The sequence below is a fragment of the Staurois parvus genome, unplaced genomic scaffold (genome assembly GCF_062004578.1).
Source record: "Staurois parvus isolate SC_StPar_1 unplaced genomic scaffold, SC_StPar_1.0 ptg001336l, whole genome shotgun sequence".
NCBI classification, from domain to species: Eukaryota; Metazoa; Chordata; class Amphibia; order Anura; family Ranidae; genus Staurois; species Staurois parvus.
The window spans coordinates 830,733-849,023 of NW_028319132.1; the positions used below are offsets into that span (position 1 = coordinate 830,733).

Consider the following 18,291-nt stretch of genomic DNA (forward strand, 5'->3'; position numbering starts at 1 on the left):
TATGAAGAGAAATGGGCCGGAAGGCTTGCAGTTCCTGCACATCATCGGTCGTCTTAGGAATCATGGAGATATGCGCTGTAAGCGCGTTTGAAGAGGGCAAGGAGCCCTGTCGTAACTCATTAAAATAGTCAGCCAAAAAGGGCGCCAACAGGGCGAAAATTTCTTATAATAGAGACCGGAGAAGCTGTCGGGACCTGGGGCCGCGGTGGACCGTAAAGATTTGATAGCTTGGAGCACTTCCGGTACGGTGACATCGGCGTTGAGGGCCACCTGTGCTGCCTCGGATAATCCAGGAAGTAGGAGATCTTGAAAGAATGCCTCTGCTTGAGCCACAGGGAAGGGATCTGGTTTAGCGTAGGGGAACGAAAGGAAGTCTGAAAAACGGGAAACAATCTGCTGGGGATTAGAAGTACAGCCACCTGTGGGAAGTCGCCGTTGGATCGGTTTATGGGGTTTCCCCACAGAATTGAGTTTCCTGGCCAGCATTGGACCTGGCTTATTAGCACAGGAATAAAATTTGTGTTTGGTCCAACGCAGGGCCTCTTCCGCCTCCGAAGAGGCAAGTAAGTCCAACTCTGCCACCAGAGCGTCCTGAGCGTGTTTATGGGGCGCGGATGGAGATGACTTCCAACGCGCATCCGCAGAGGCCAGGAGAGAATGAAGCTCCAAAAGTCGGCGCTCCCGCTTCCGGACTGCCACCAGCTGTATAACATGACCCCGCAACGTGGCCTTATGCGTCTCCCATAGGGGCACTGCCGAAGAGACCGATCCCGAGTTTTCCATGAAGTATGTTTGTAAAAAAAATTCTATTTGTTGGCAGGTAGTCTGAGTGGTCAATAAAGAGTCATTGATGCGCCAATGAAAAGGGCACCGTTCTGCCCCAGAGAGGGAAAGGAGGAGTACCAAGGGATCATGGTCCGACCAGGGTGAGGAAGGAATAGTTATCCGCCGGACCAAGGGAAGCTGCTGAACATGCATGAATATATGGTCAATTCTACAAAAACTGTCATGAGGATTGGAATAGAATGTAAAGTCGCGTTCAGTTGGGTGAAGTTTCCACCAGCCCCGCCATCCGCAAGAGAGAGCGTATACGTTCCTCCAACACTAAGTCGTGAGAGGGGGCTGCCCCCCGTGTGTAGCACCTATCCAATGTGGAATCCAAGGTAACATTTGAATCCCCCAAAACAAGAAGACCCTTGGAGTGTCAGGAAACAATGGTGCAAAGATGCAAAAATAATTTATGCTGAAAACGATTAGGCACGTAGTAAGAGACAAAAGTAACCTCCTGGTCCCAGAGGGTGCCTTGCAGAAGCAAATACCTGCCCGTGGGGTCCGCTATATTCCAAGCACAGACAAAAGGGAGATTGCGCTTGAAAGCTATCAGTACACCCCGACGCTTCTCAGGAGCCGAGGCCGTGTAAAAGATGGGATAGTGAGGTGAAAGCGGAGGACTGAGAAAACCTGGTCTCTTGTAAACATACCACGTCAATTTGTTGCGATTTGAGGTGATGAAAAACTTTAGCCCGCTTCTGAGGCGAATTGAAGCCTTGAACATTTTGTGAATGTATTTTCAAAAGGGGTAAGGCCATGGCGGCACCAGCGCAACACGCTCAGCAGAAAAGCATAAAGCAGCCAACAATTTCCACTCCCAATGGCGATCGGACCGTGGCGTCCCAGAACCCTGCATAAAAACAAAAAAAACAAAGAAGAAAAGAAACAAAGAAAGAAAAAGTCACAAAAAGTATATACAACAGTGCAATCGTTTCACGCCAATGGAGGCGTGCATCCTGCACTTGAAGGATACCAGTTAGGGGTGGCTCTACCACCGGACACATGGCTGCAAATGGAAACATCAAAACCATAAGCCCTCATGGGGCAAGAAGGCAATAAACATAATAGAACGGGATACCAAAATAATAAAACTATGAGTCCCAGGAGCGAGAACCTCTGTGATGACCTCCCCATAGAAACCCGGAGAACCATGGGGGCCAATCCCCTCCCACCCAACCGGGCCTACCGAGTCAGCCTCCAACCCTGGAGCCCGAGGGAACCATCACCCTATGTCACCAACGGAGACCCGAATAACATCACCCGGACCCAAAATAGGCTGCGGCAGCAGAAAGTCATAAATCTTAAGTCCAGAAAGAGACATCCCACCAACCAAAGATGAAACCCAAGGAAGCAAGCCGGATCAGTCCCAACCTGGAATGCTAACAAACCGGGAAAGCCCTAAGGGCCAAACTCACGGTCTGGTCAGAGAAGTCCATCAGTGAAACGATACGTGGGAGGTCCAAGATGCATCTTCAGCCCGGAGAAGAACAGGAAGGACTTGATCGTAGAGGGGTCTGAGGGAGGGCCCTCTTCCTGTAGGACGACCGCTCCCAGATGTGGCCCGGAGGAAGCGGCCTCGCCGGGGATCCAGATGAATGAGCTGGGCTCTGATCAGCAGCTTCCGGCGAAAGAAGGTGTAAAGATTCCAGGAGAGAATGGGCCTCCTCCGGCATAGCAACAGTGACTGTGGCCCTGGTAGTTGAAGTGAGGGGGAACGGAAAGCCCCAGGCGTATTTAATACTGCGTTTCGCCAGGACCGAAGTGAAGGGCTTCAACTGGCGGCACTTCTAAAGAGTGGTCTGGGAGAGGTCTGCGAAGAACTGGTAGCGATGCCCCTGGAAGCTGAGATCAGGGTTGTTTCTGGCCGCCAAGAGGATAGTTTCATTAGTGTGGTAATAAGTAAACTTGATGATAATGTCCCTCGGGAGCCCATCCGGTTGTCTGGGGCCCAATGCACGATGTATGCGGTCAAATTCAAGCCAGTCAATGGGAATGGCGGGTGTCAGGTCCTGAAACAGAGCAGTAGCGGTGGAAGTGAGATCTGCGACCGTTTCCGGGATACCCCTTAACCGCAAATTGCCACGGCGGGAACGGTTTTCGAAATCCTCAAGCCGTAGCAGCTCATCCGCCAATTCTTTCTTGACGTCGCACAAATCCTGTTCGTGATTTTCAATGACTGTGGCCGCAGCGTCCATTTTATCTTTGAGATCGTCCGGTTGCCCAACTCCCGAATTTCCCGCGAAAGACGGTCGGCCAGCTTCGAGGTAGCGGAGGACAATTCCGACTGCAGCATGAATTTGAAGCGGCACAGGAGCTCAGCATCCCGCAAAGATGGAATGGGAGACTGCCGGGATGTCTCTGATGCCAGGTCTTCCATACCGCCAGGATCTGGCCCACCCACAGGTAGCGACGGTGGGGGACCCGAAATCGAGGCCAGGGCTTCATATGCAGCCTCCGGCAAGAGCCGCGAACTCGCGGCCCGGGGTCCTGGAAGCCTCCGGCGGCCGGCCCAAAATCGAGGCCGCGGCTTCAGCCACGACCTCCGGCGCGGCCCGCCGGGTGCTGGAGGCGCGGCCGGCGATTTCTTGCCCATCGGGGTACTGGAAGGACAAGGGGCCAGGGAGAAAGCAGGGGGACCCCCCCCCCCCCCCCGACGGTCAGAAATCAGCCGATGTGTCCGGCGGCTGAGAAAGATATCTAAAAGGCAGCCATCCTGCTGCTCACCCTAAACTTTTTATTTAAGCTAAACATTTGGTAGTTGGTCGTATGACTGGGAACCTTCTGATGAAGAAAATCGTCACTCTGCTGTGCATTGCAGCTCAGGGCAGTTACTGAACTGAATAGATGCCTAAAGCCAGCCATAGATGGAGCAACTTTCTTTCCTGCAACCAAAAGTCCAAGTTGATGGGGGAATCTATCCCACGAAACCATTGTGTTCTTGTGGGGGGGGAGCCATCCCTGCCGGGAGATCAGTGATTACTGTTAGCAGCTATAATAGCTGCATGTAAAATCCGAAAGGCTGGTTGTACCCAGGGCTGTGGATAAAGGGGTACCACTAGTCTTCCTGTACAGGGCCCAGAGGGTGAATTAGATATGGGCACGGAGGGTGATTGGCGTGGTGGCGAAGGCGGGGGGAAATTCCTAGATTCGATCCCCTGTATGGCTCTCTATGCAGCAGTTGAAAACTGGCTTCTCCTCTACCTCCCGTTGGCTTTCAGCTGCTGCAGAGAGCCATACAGGGGATCCGTTTCAGTTATTGCCCTGCCCCAACCCCCCCTCCCCAATCACCTTCTCTGTGAACCATATGTTTCCCCCTACTGCACAGGCTCCCCAGTGTACCCCCACCTCACAGTGCTGCCGGATTCCCTCCTCTCCTTCCCATCGGCAGGTGCAAGCATACAATACGATCCTTCAGGATGGAGAGTGGGGGAAGTGTCTGTTAAATATGTCACATTTACCAGCCCCTTCCTTTTCTGAATAAGCATAAGTGATCAGTACCGATCACTCACTGTGTTCATTCATAACTGAATAATAAACTGTGTTTTTTTTGGAGGACAAGGCCCTGTCAGATTGACTGTAAGGGGCCCCGTGGTTTCTAACAGTAGCTCTGGTTGTACCCAGGTTGATCAATCAACTTGGGTACATTCAGCCAGCCCATACATGGTTCAAGTCCCTGATGAACCAGCTGAGATTTGATTTAAACTGTCTATGGCTGGCTTTACTGCCCAACCTTAGCATGCAGGCCAGGAGCTGGACAGTCAAAGTTCCCATCAAAAGCCTTTCAAAGACATTAAGTTTCACAACATATTTCCTGTAAGCATTATGGACCATGTGTGTTTCTGCATGAGTGTTTGTGAATTTTTTACTACAGGTAAAGGCTAGGCGGTACTGCCAGGCATAAACCAGGTTACCAGAAGACCAGGTGTCCTCTCCAGCAGCTTTTCATTAGACAGGTAATCTTATTTTAATGAGAAGAATGTGTTCTTATACATCATTACTGCCGGCAACATCAGAACTGCTTTAGGTTTCCTCTTTGTCTGGTATCAGAGATTTATAGGACAATTATAAGAGTGTTATGGTGAGAATCAAACACACAATCTGGGAGTGTTGACCTGTCTCCACACGCTGACTTGACTCATCTGTCACATTATGTAAACATTGGAAATTTCAATCCCTCAGCCTACCTTGTGATAAATAACACAATAGCCTATAAAGCTGTGCCCTGAGCATTAGTACTTCTAAAGCTGTCTACAGCCATCAGAAAATGACTGCATAATTACATAAATACAACAATCTGTACTGGTGAGTTACATAAATCTGCCTCTTGTAAACCCCTACATAGATGCATTCAGACAAGGAAAGTGTCATCCCCCCCATTGGTTTGCTGCTGCTCGGTCACAGGCTAGGGCTCTGGACCAGGCAGGACTGTCATCTACAGGGATGTCCTAGATCTGACCACAGTTAAAGTGAATGCCAGCACCTGGAAAATATTTGGGAAAAAAAAAAAAGCGTTCCCTGTAGAGGAAGTCTTTTCAAACTCACTTGTCCCACTGCCCACATATCCATATCCTCTGCATATCCAAAGCCCCCCTCTGCTAACTTCACATAAGTGCCAATGGGATCATCCACAGCAGGATACAGCATGTCAGAAACATTATAGGCTGGCCCCACTTTTTCATTCTGGTGAGGTCTGGACACAGTCCCCCAAGGCTCTGTCAAGTAGTCAACCAATCTAGAAGCTGCAGGAGCTGAAATGGCTATGGTTTAGCAGGAATCTTGATAGGAGCATCACATTACTAGAAGAATCAGCATCAGAAAGAGAAAAAACTTGTACAGGAAGAATACAAGTTTCTCTCAGTATGGGGAAATAGCATATTTTTAGCTCCATAAGACGCATAGATGTACGTCATATAGAGCGTCTGGGCCCGGAATTCCCACCTCCGCTGCCTTGTTAGAATACCAGGCCGGCCACTCGGCTCTTCTGTGCTCCTCGGTCCAGCGCTGTCCTCACCGTCTTCTCTCCCCGGCGCTGGCATCTTTAGTGTGGGCACTCCCGGCTGTGACAGCTTGCAGCTTCCCACTGCGCATGCGTGAGAAGTGCTGTGCTTTGTGAATGGTCCGGAGGTCTTCTGGGACCTGTCATTTGTCCCAGAAGATGGGGAGGGAGGACAACTCCGTGGAAGTGGGAGCGGGTACCTGTCAAATTCGGATACCCGCTCCGCTCTCCCCCCTGCTCCCCAAAGGTCCGCAGTCTCTGGTCATCTCCTGTACTGTGTCCGCAGTCTCTGGCCATCTCCTGTACTGTGTCCGCAGTCTCTGGCCATCTCCTGTACTGTGTCCGCAGTCTCTGGCCATCTCCTGTACTGTGTCCGCAGTCTCTGGCCATCTCCTGTACTGTGTCCGCAGTCTCTGGCCATCCCCTGTACTGTGTCCGCAGTCTCTGGCCATCCCCTGTACTGTGTCCGCAGTCTCTGGCCATCCCCTGTACTGTGTCCGCAGTCTCTGGTCATCTCCTGTACTATGTCCACAGTCCATTGGTTCAGAATATTTTCTTCCTGTTTTCCTCCTCTAAAACCTAGGTGCATGTTATGGTCAGGTGCGTCTTATGGAGCGAAAAATACAGTACATAAATACATTGTCAAACCTAAGGCTATCTGAGAGCAGGAGGGGTTATGTAGGGAATGTCCCTGCAGCCTTTTTTCTCTATCACCAGAAGGTAGCTGCATATAATACAGTGGTAGTGGCTACAGATCCTATGTCCCATACTGTGTGACTAAAAATAATTTAAACAAGCTAGGAAAATTTCCAAATGTCTACTGGCATCTACTTCCAAAGGACAATAATTAAAATGTTTGTATAGCCCTGGGGGGAGGGGGTGTGCTCCCCTCTTTTGTAGTGGAAAAAAAAAAGCATACACCCGAGAGGCTATGCTATGCTTTCCTCCAAAAAAACAATTACTGACTGTAGACAGGCACACATATGCCTATGCAGTCTGACAGTGAGGTATGTGCAGTAACAAATATCAACCAGTCATAATTTATGTACACTTCTCTTAGAAAACATTTAGCCAATATAAAAGAATGTAATAATTGTATATTTAATATAAATATATGTACACTCATCCAATCACTTTGACATTTAATAAAGTTGGGAATATTCTCCACATTTTGTACACACAATTCTTCATCAGGGTTTATGTCGATTTTACCAAACTTCAAAGTTGTTGAAACATGCTGAATTCATGTGAGGGATATTAAAATCACTTTCAGGAGTAATTATGCACACTTTGAAGTTTGTCAAACAATAAGCATCATTCATGGTACACAAATGCAAAGTCCCAGAATCCTTTGTGATTTTGAAGGCTGGTATTTCTCTGTATGCTCTTGTGGTTGATGTGTTTTACAAACCTCATTGTTTCTTTATCTCGATAAACCAAGGCCAGGCAATTGTTCTCTGGATAAACTGTAAGAAGCTGACACATAAATAGGCTAGTTAGTATGATTAGTAATAAGCCATCTTATCCATAGGCCATGCTTATTTTTTCATACAGAACAACATAAACTTATACATCTTTTAGTGAAATATTTTTTTTTTTTAAACACACAGTCTCACTAGGTATGATTGGTTACAATATAAGCTAGTGGTGGGTCAGCCTACTAGATATAGGGGGCCTTCAGTGCAGCCCCTGACATCCCTAAAGGGCCGTATATAATATTCAGTGAACGTAATACTACAACTTTCAGAGGGATGCTAACAGACTGTGAACATATCATAGAACAGTGGTTCTCAACCTTCCTAATGCCGTGACCCTTTAATACAGTTCCTCATGTTGTGGTGACCCCCAACCATAAAATTATTTACCCAGTAATTATAATTCATGAGTGTCGTTTAACCTCCAATACTGCTGCTTTCAACACAGTAGCTGCTTTTAACAGAGTAGCTGCTTTCAACACAGTAGCTGCTTTCTACACAGTAGCTGCTCTTTACACATCAGAAATATGTGTTTTCTGATGGTCTTAGGGAACCCCTGTGAAAGGGTCGTTCGACTCCCAAAGGGGTCGCGACCCACAGGTTGAGAACCACTGTCATAGAAGTTGTTGGGGGCTGGGAACATACAGGAGACAGTTGTAGTCAGGAGACACCATCTTCCAGTAAAAGAAAAAAAATATAAAAGACACACAAAGATTATTTAATATATAAAAAGGTACATTTTAATAACTAAAACATAATTGTGGTCCTAGTAACCAGCAGGTAACATATTGTAGCATTAATGGTTAAGCAACATCTTAGGCACCTTTTCTTCTCTCCCCAGCGCTTTGTTCAGCTGCCTGCAGTAATGAAATGCTCAGTACTTCTGGGTATAGGGAGTATGCTACTCAACCCCCTACTCCCAAATGACAGTTTGGTACCAAGTGATTGGTCATGAGGAAGGGAAGGGGACATGGGCAAACAAGAGGGTTCCTTAAAGGTTCACATAATACAGATGCAAAATACTGCTTGTGTTTAAATGTGAAACAAAAAAGCAAAATACAAAAGGCTAACACTTGAGAGGCACCTGTACTGAAACAATATGTAAGCCAAGTTAAAAAGTAAGCAAGTTAATAATCATCTGGTGGTTTCCAGTGGTGTCAATGGTTTCTAAGACACTGAAATGGGACAAATACACATATCAGAGGTTCTGACTTTCGACAGACTTCACTATCTGCAAGCTTATTCCAGTGATTTCGACTCATGTTATGCCCGTCAACTAGCATTTTCAGAAGGTCAGCAATGGCATACTTCTATCAGTATAAGTTTACTTTAATATGGTTTTCATAGTTTTGTTTACCTCTTCATCCTCCTCCTTAGCAATGTAAGATGTGAATCCTCCATACTGTGCCTCCCAATCTAAAACAAAAATGTCAGTAGTAGTCGTACATGTAACAATGAGAATGCTGGGGCTTTCTGCATTAATAGACCTAGTAGTAGCAGATATGTATATAAATCCATGAAAGGAAATAGTCATTACTGACCTTCACATCCACAGAACCACAAAAGATCCAAGGCAAACTCCTGTCTCTCGGGGTCATGGTCATGAATCAATGTGTAGTGCCCGTGTTCCCAGTGTCTCAGCTCTCCAGAGCATACAGGAACTCTCACACCTACAGAAAGGACAGACGTCTGTGTCAGTAAACTTTAGCCTAGCAATAGGTTATGACAGGATAAGATTGACAGATAGAGGAATATGGAACCATCATGCATTTTTAGTGTACACAACACCATATGATGTATTCTTATAAAGTCTATGGGAAAATAATTGTTATGTGACTGGCCTGTTGGAAAGCTTTATGTGCCATATGTTCAGGGATGTACAGTACTTTCACATTGCTGTCTGACAGCTTACTCACTACAATGAAATTTTGTTTTTACAGGCTAAGCCATTTGTACTGTGTGTAGCCTGGTGTTGCAAGACTCTAAAGCAGGGGTAGGCAACTGTAAAGGAGGTGGAGATCTACCTGAACAACATGGGAGAAGTCAAAGATCACCAGGCACTGTGTCACCTTCTCACACCTGATTTAAGCCTCTAATTGCCGTACTACCTTGTCACAATCACATGCATTGCACAGCAATCATGGGTTTAAATCAGATGGTGAGGAGGCAACATTTTGCCTTCTCCCCACTTGTCAAACACACTTGGATCGCTTTGCAGAGGAGCAGCACTGCCTGCTGCACTTGTGAATGAACCCTTGGTTGCATCTGGCAGCGGCAGGGGGTGTTTGTAAAACCCTGCGGTTGAGTCACAGTTTTACTGCCCCAAACCTCTACCCCCTTTAGCTGCTGAGGTAGCAGCCAAAGGTGTACAAATGCTGCAGCAGGAATTAGACTGTTGCTTTTAGTGGGTGCTACCACCTGTCAGTTGAGACCCATTCAAGTAAATGGGGCCTGTCAAGTTAAAGTGTCCCGTAACTGTATGCTTATGTGGAGTCCAAGGGGTTAAAGCAGGTGATGAGAAAGCAACACAACCCTGCCTCGTTAGCCCTTGTTTGTTATACTGCACAAGGTTACAGGGCACTTTCAGGGCAGCCTCATTCACTTGAATGGGTCATGCTTAGCAGGTGCTACACCCACCAACCATGACAGGGCACAGGAGCCAGCACAACAGAGGAGACATTGGCTCTTGCTCCCTACTACAGCTCCAAATTTACAAGTAGTCCCTCTGCACTGCACTGTTTGACGCTCTGGGATGGCGATTCGGCAAGCCCTGACTGTGATCTCACCTATTTGTGATCACGACCTACTGGTTGCTGACCCCCACTCTAAAGCCTAACTGCAACCTTGGGTTAAGAAAGCAGAGGGCAGCAAAAGGGATATGTGCACTTCTTAGGGGGACGTTTCCTTTAACGCGTGTTGATAGTTTTTTATTAGAATCAACTATAACAAAAACAATTTTTTGTAACCTTGTTGGAGACACCTTACTTTCTATCCCAGTGATTTCAAAAGAGGGATGAAGTATCCCCAACATAGACAGCGATAAAAATAGAAGTTCTAGACCTTCCCTAATTAAACATGATCACACACTGTGTCACCTAAAGAAGGCACTAAGGGAAGTGATTTTGTTTCTGCAAATTGCATCAGTGTTTTGGGTACAAGAGTATCCATTCGAGAAACAAATAATTTTCACAATGTGGTAATAGCTAATGATCCTTAACCAAATTCTAACCCTAAACCTACATATTAACATCAACATAACTTGTAAAAGGTAACAACCCAATCCTAGGAGTACAGTGAGTAGAGCCTGTGGGATTACAAGCCCCCATTGGGGATGTGCAAACAACAGGGTGGGCTCACAGAAAATAGAAAGAATGACATGACTGACGATCAGCCTGAAGAGGACTGTCAGCACTGCAGCAATGAAGAAGCCGAGGACTGTGCTGAATTGTGGCGCTGAAAGACATATCAAATACTCTGTCCCTGAGGGAACCCAGTGGCAGATAAAACAACAAACCCTAAAGATTTGTTTTAACAATCAAAACACAATAGGGTTGATTTTTGTCAAAAACAGATATATACTGCACATTGCAAGTGAAGTTGCTGTAGTGCTTAGTAAATGAGGTAAAGCTTCACTTTACAAAGAATACCCAATCACATGCAAAAAAAAAAAAACAGCATTTTTGCTTGCGCATGATTGGATGACAGAAATCAGCAGGGCTTCCACCAATATCAAGAGCAACTGCACTTGCAGTGCAGAATATTTGCCTTTACTAAAGCAACCCCAATGCAAGTTCTACTCACTTCCTGCCTGAGCAATAGAATCGCTGTCATCCCCTTGCGCAGAGGCCCTGCCATTCAGTTCTGAGGATCCCTCCTCTTCATCAGACTCTTCATTGTTGGCTGCCAGGAAGTGCAGCTTCAGACCAGTGAGGTTGGACATTAGCAGAAAGAAGGCCTCAGATTTTAGAAACTCCATGCAGGACCTCAGAATTTCTGGAAGCTCACCTTTTGCTCTTTCATAACACCTAAACCATATTCAGAGAGGTAAGAGGAAGCAGCAGGACGGGCACAGAATCAGCAGGACGGGCACAGAAGCAGCAGGACGGGCACAGAAGCAGCAGGCCTAAAGTTTGGCACCTACCTTCTGTTGGGGGGACCCAGGAGCTCCCATTCAACACTCTGTGTTTCAAGTGCTGCAGAAACTGCATTAAACTTCTCTTCCTAGAAAATCAACACAAGGATATCTTAAAGTTCCTGACTAAAACTCACACACTACTTAGGCCTGGTTCACACCAATGCAGTGTGCTTTTGATCTGTTTTTGCATTGGGCTTTGCGTTTTTGACGCATTTTTCATTTTTTCAGCTTTTTTTTTATGCCTTTTGTTAAAGGATAAATGTTTTTGTTGCTGGGCAGAATAAAACACACTACATTCATTTCAGCAGCATCTCCATTGAACTCTATTGTAGCAAAAACACTGCTTTTTAACCCCTTGGCGCCGGCACCTCCCGGCCCTTTAAGGGTTTCAGAAGCCGGGAGGTGGGGCGGGGTTTTAGGGTCATGTAACCGCCGTGATTCGCCGTCACATGATCGGGAAAGGTCCCAATCGAAAGAGGAGAGCGGGACCTTTCCGTGAGTACCTGGCATGTGTGCTGGGAGCGAGCAGGGCGCGTGCCTCTTAGCACATATGTTTTTCTTAATTGCACACAAATGTGCGGCTGCTCGGCGTCAAGGCCCAGACGCCGGGAAACCGCACATTTGCGTGCGGCCTGTGCCAAGAGGTTAAAGCCCCTGACCCTTTCCAAAAACACAGAAAAATACATAGATATGAACATGTCCCATAGGAAACCATGTTAAATGGACTGTAATGCGCTTCTGCAAAAAAAGCAATAAAGAAAAACTAATTGGTGTGAACCAAGCTTTAATCATGCTGACCCCACTGCTGTGATTGGGTGTTAAAGGGAAACTAAAATAATTTGAATTAAATGGGTTTTCTAAAGGGACAGCACAGTAGCAGATGTTTACTTTTAGACTCTCTCATCAACTAAATTTTCTTAGATAGACATCTTAAATCAATCATTTAATACATTTCAGCTTACTAAAGCTTTAGATGTGGTGGCTGTATTAGTTTTCTTTTTTTTTTACTTTCTTTTATTTTAACCTGGTGATCCAGCCAGTACATCTGTTTTTCAATAGAACAACTTTTATTGCAGATGTAGCAGTTAGAGGGTTTAAATAAACCATTTAACACTGTTAGGGGCGCTTACAAGAGTCAGATTTCATTTATTTATGTAAAACCTTTATTCCAAAAGGAACAAAACTGTTGCTGTAACTGCTTGTAATGTGTTAGCTGGAGTTTGGCTTCAATTTGTTGCTTGCTGGTGCATTTTGTATACTTGTATTAAGGCAGGCTCTAACTTGCCCTTTTTGCACTACTCTGACAAAATCACTTGTGTATTAATAGCTTGAACTATTGATCTCTGTGAGCATTTTTTTTTCTCCAGAAGAACATATAAGGATAGCCTGAAAAAATATGAAAAGGAGCCTAGTGCTTCACGGATGGCCAATAAATTGATACAAAATATTCATATGCAATATTTTGTGATTACCAGACTTCCCTGCTGTCAGAATACATTGATCAGCACTACCGGCTACAGCTGGCGGCACTGATCTAGAGGCATTTATCCGACAGCCTGGTTGTACAGAGAAGTCAATCGTACAACCAGCCTATCCACACATGGATCGAAATTTGTTCGGCTAGACTGGCCGAGTTTCAATCCATGTATGGCCGGCTTAAGTGTTTCTCACCACTTCTCAAAAAATGTACTTTGTAACTGTTGCTTCCAAAATCTAAATGTTCAAAGTCAAAATTTTTTCCAAGCTTTCTACTGGAAATATAGCAGGTAGGGTGTAGGACAAACCTTAAGAAAGTCCTTCAGGAGTATCTCAGATGTGTCTTCAAACTCCTCCTGAATTTGAGCCTGATACTCAACTGAGAGATAAACTGGATTTATCCACTCATACAAGATTTCATGCTGTGGAGACAGGCAAAGGTCAGCAGGCACATTATAAGCTTTCATTTACTGAATTAGGCAAAGATGAAAGAATCTTACATCACAGGGGATGTGGGGGCTGCGGACAGGCACCGGATCCAGGGAGCGTGGTGGTCTCTCCAGGGATGAACCATGAAACCAACCGCCTACTGACAGGCGGCATTTTCCCTCAGATAGAACCTCTGAAACCTTTTACGAGAGCAAAGCATATATTAAATTGACACATATGTATTAGAAGAAAAAAAAAAAAAAGACAGGACCACTTAAAGTACAGTGCTCAGCATAAATGAGTACACCCCAACAGATTTGTCAGAAAACCTTTACTTTCCTTTCAGAATCAACATTTTCTATGGGACACTATACTACAAAATACTCCCACAAATGCAGGCTCATTGATTGAAAACAAGATTTGTTAATTTACACACACAAAAAAAGTATTTTTCCTAACAAATTCATTCAAGACCATATTGCAAAAATGAATACACCCCAATGGAAGTCTTAGGAGCAAAGCTAAGTTTTAGACAACAAAATCCTAATTAACAAGAATTCAACTACAGGTGAGTAATTATTCATTAAACAGATGTCCAGCAGACAGTTGATTATAAAAGGGTGTTACTCGAAGAAAATAGGAAACAGACACAGCCTGCACTCCTCTATGGGCAGTCGGATGTAAATGGACCGCCTGTACATTTACACTTGACTGCCCTCTAATCTGATCCGTCTAGACCGAAGTGAACGGATCCTCAGCCGTCTGTTTTTACCGGATCAGATTGGATTGGATGTAGGCAGGTGTAAAACAGACACATGTCCGCTCCACAGAGAAGAATGGAGGATCTGATCGGGTCCGCCTGAAAGACGGACAGGCAGACCTAATCGGACCACTAGTGTGAAAGGGGACTAAGAGTGATGTTTTCTCACCCTTTTCAGTACCTCAGTATGTTTATGGTTGAGAAGATACACAGTGTGAACATATTTTGTACGTGTCTGCAACACAATTCTAAATATATAATAATTATAATGCATTTCTAAATGACTTGATCATATTTACTGTACTGGTAAATATTCAAATTCATAACATCTGCTTAATCTAGAAACATTGAAATATCTGCCAGTGAAAACAGAACAGCAGTAATAAAAGAATGCCTGAGACTAATATGGCTCACTAATAATATCAGTAAGACATGAAAATTAAAGCATGCTACCTGCCATCGTACCTACCTGGTGGAAAGAGACTGGAGAGACCTCAAAGAAAACCAGCGTGTTCCAGGATGGAATCAATGACTTGACAATATGACCAGGCTGTGCCCTCTCTGTGAAGACAGAAAGGATAATAGGAATGGAGGTCGTAAGACAGATTCTTACAAAGGATAAACTGGTACCAGAACTGTAATGCAAGGGCAATAAGAAAGGGATTTCCAACACTGCAGTTATTATGCATTCTCTCAATGGATATTGGCAATCAGAACCTTTATGCTGCATTCTATCAGCTTAACCAATAGCCGCCCAGCCAATAGCCGTTTGGCGGCCGGCAAAATGCTGTAGATTTCCGGGTGGATGCCATATGGCGTACTCCTGGGCATGCGCAGTTTTTGCGCTTGCAGAGCCACGCAGCGGCGCGATCTGTCACCGGCCGTATACCTCAGACGCGGCCGATGACAGATCTGAGTACCGGCCCCTGTTGCCGGTACCATGTGACCTGCTGTGACCAATCAAAGCAGGTCACATGACAGTTGTATACAATGGATGGCTTCATTCATGCCATCCATTGTATACTAGTGTCTATCTGTGAATGGTCACAGCGATAACATGCACATGTCATGTGATTAGCTGTGGCCAAATCACAGCTAAGCACAATAAAAAAAACACTGAATGAATCGATGTCATTCAAGTAAATGCTTGCTTATAGCAAAGTAATTCTTTGCTATAAGCAAATTGTGTAAAAAAAAAAAAAAATACTGATCACTTCCCCAAAGTAGTACAATGTTACTATGGTAACATTGTACTACTTTGGACATAGTGAAATATGAAAACAAATCTTAAAAAAAAAAGAAAAAAATGTAAAAAAAATTAAAAATAATAAAAAAAAACTATATATATATATATATTTTTTTTTTTTTTTGCATACTGTCACCAGTCAGTGTCCCTGATCACCGCCATGCCAGTTATATGATGACACTGTACTGCACTGGTGACAGTATGTAAAAAAAAAATAGTGAAAATAATTTTTTTAATTTTTTCATTTTCCAAAAAATTATGACAAAAAAAATACAACTTTAAAAAACTTGCCATGCCTCTTATGAAATACATCAGACTGTCTACTTTGCAAAAAGGGGTCATTTTGGGGATATCTGTACTGTTCTGACATTCTTGGACCTCAAGAAATTAGAAAATTAGAAATTAGGCTGTCAGTACTTCAGGATTGATCAATTTTCAGATCTATACCATAGTTTGTGAACTCTATAACTTTCCTACAAACTAAAAAATACATCCTAATTTGGGTTATTTTCACCAAAGACATGTAGCAGAATACATCTCGGCCTAAATTTATGAAGAACAATTATTTATTTGCAAACTTTTATAACAGAAACAAAGAAAAACGTGTTAATTTATTTAGCATGTTTATTGTTAATTTAGCAAAAAATGAAAACCCCAGCGATGATTAAATACCACCAAAAGAAAGCTCTAGTTGTGTGAAGAAAATGATAAAATTTTAGTTTGGGTACAATGTTGTATGACCGCGCAATTGTCATTCAAAGTGTGAGAGCGCTGAAACCTGAAAAATGGCCTGGGAGGGAAGGGGGTAAAAGTGCCCGGTATGGAAATGGTTAAAGTGGAACTGCACTGTATCTAAGCACCACAAACCAAATATGCTATTTAATTCATTGTTTATGTTCAAACCAAACTGCCCTATCCATCCGTGTCTCCGTGCTTTATTTTGCTGAGAATTCATTTTGAGAAACACCCTTTGGTATTTCTGGCTGTGGCCATCTTGAGTAAGAGCAGATGATTCATATACTGTAGCATTTACTTCCTGAAATCTATCTGCCCTTAGTTCAAGCATTGGTTGAGCTGAGAACCCTCCCTCCACTTCTGAAGACTCCAGGGATGTATGACCACATTTGCCTAGACATGGATATCAGGAAGTAACTGAAGAAATGTAAAAAAAAAAAAAAAATTTTGAAAACTATATATATATACATACATATATATATATATATATACACATATACACACACACTTTATAATATATATATAATATATACTTTCCTATCTATTTACTACTTTTAGCAACATGAGGATTAAAAATAGTCAATGTTGATTAAGGGAGTGAAGTTCTGCTTTAAAGTTTTAATCACATATTGTCTGTAAATTTAATTTGTTTTTGCCCATAAAGTAATGCGGAATAAAGGGTGCATTTCAGATAGGACTTGCCATCAGTGCTGTAGAGGTCCAGGGATCCCCCATCTGCTTCTGTCCACTCTGGAACAAGATACAGGATAAAAGCAAATCTTCTCCCTTCCAGCTCATCATCATGACAGAGCAGAATATCTGACATCAGAGAAAAGATAAAAAATAGATTATAACGCAATAAACAAGAGGCAGAAGCGTAGCAATCATGGGAACGCTTATACAACTTTGTAGGTATAGTCCATCCAAGGTTAATTCCATTGTACATTAGCTGTAACACCTCACAGACTGAACAGTACGTGTACGAGGTCTGTCCAGAAAATATCCAGCCATGTAATATGAAAAATATTGAGACGTTTATTGAAGAAGGTACAAGATACATTGTACATAGGACCATGACTTTCAGCATGGATGGAGGCACCTCCCTTGCCGGCAATTATATTCTGACACAGTGTTTTTCAACCTTTTATATTTGTGGCACCCTTTAAAATGATGCATAATCTCAAGGCACCCCATTCTAAAATAAAAAAAAAAACTAAAAGTGGTTCTAAAGGCTGTGTTTTTCTTTCACCCAAAAGCGGTAGTAAACCTTACCCATGAAAAAAAAAAAAAAAAAGGTAATATAATGCACTAATATGTGATGCATACTAGCACAATATGGGAGACTTGCCTTAAAAAGAAGGCCTTCCAGTGGCATGCTGTCACCGCTAACAGGGCTTCTATCTTCCAGGTTTGCAGGCCCAGGTTGTTTGAATGGCCAAGACGCGATGACGTCATTCCCATTTATGCTCATGTCATTCAAGGGCTGTGAGGAGAAACCGGGGGGGGGGGGGGGACCAAGCCACTCTGTGCAAGTCTATAGAGGAGTACAGCTCCATAGACACACATAGCTCAGGAGTGAGCATGCCTTTGTGCCACCGTGACAAGCAGCTTTGCTATGGGGCACACAGAGAAGAGAGGAGCCTGGAACACCGGTGGAGGACCCTAGGAGAGGAGGTTTGGAGCTGGTCTGTGCAATGGTAAGTGTATCATGCTTGTTAGCTTAATAGAAATAAATATTGACCTTACAATCACTTACACTAATAGTTTTACATAACGCAGCAACATTCACACACGTAGGACATCCAATGTTAGGGGTGATTTATTTCTCCATCTTTGCACACTGCTACGGACTAGTATTCTAGCATCTCTCTTCTCCCTTAGTTTCTCTTTTTTATCTGTTAATGTGACCCCAGTGCTGATGGAGAGGGACACGGGAGGGGTAATCAAGAATGTGGTGCAGAAACCCAAATTTCTCCTTATCAATTGATGAGGTCATTGGCTGTCAGGATCATTGGCTGTGCAATTTTAGGCATTTTGCCAGGGACCCCTGAAGAATCCAGAAGGCACCCTGGTTGTAAAAGGCTGTTCTGACAGCAGATGATTCTGCAACGGTCAGAACACCTGAACAGTGACTTCATCTGATTAGCTGCAGTCACGGTTGATCCAGGATTTTCGGATGAAAGATTGCCTGTGATGCTGACAGGGCCA

The 18,291-nt window shown here is 44.1% G+C and overlaps 1 protein-coding gene across 3 annotated transcripts in view; it reads right to left on the minus strand.

The window, feature by feature from the left end:
• Nucleotides 1–6,904: 6,904 nt before the first annotated feature.
• OGFOD1 (2-oxoglutarate and iron dependent oxygenase domain containing 1) overlaps nt 6,905–18,291 on the minus strand; it is a 33,134-nt gene continuing 21,747 nt past the window's right edge. For 2 of the 3 annotated variants that reach the window (XM_089661436.1, XM_089661437.1), the window contains exons 5-13: nt 16,786–16,902; nt 14,572–14,663; nt 13,414–13,542; nt 13,222–13,335; nt 11,444–11,523; nt 11,104–11,327; nt 8,844–8,972; nt 8,660–8,718; nt 6,905–7,303 (exon numbers count right to left, since the gene is read on the minus strand). In XM_089661436.1, the coding sequence (XP_089517562.1) occupies nt 7,142–7,303; nt 8,660–8,718; nt 8,844–8,972; nt 11,104–11,327; nt 11,444–11,523; nt 13,222–13,335; nt 13,414–13,542; nt 14,572–14,663; nt 16,786–16,902 (1,106 nt within the window). In that variant the 3' untranslated portion in view covers nt 6,905–7,141. The remainder of the gene's footprint in view (nt 7,304–8,659; nt 8,719–8,843; nt 8,973–11,103; nt 11,328–11,443; nt 11,524–13,221; nt 13,336–13,413; nt 13,543–14,571; nt 14,664–16,785; nt 16,903–18,291) is intronic. The other variant, XM_089661438.1, reaches the window with a different exon arrangement.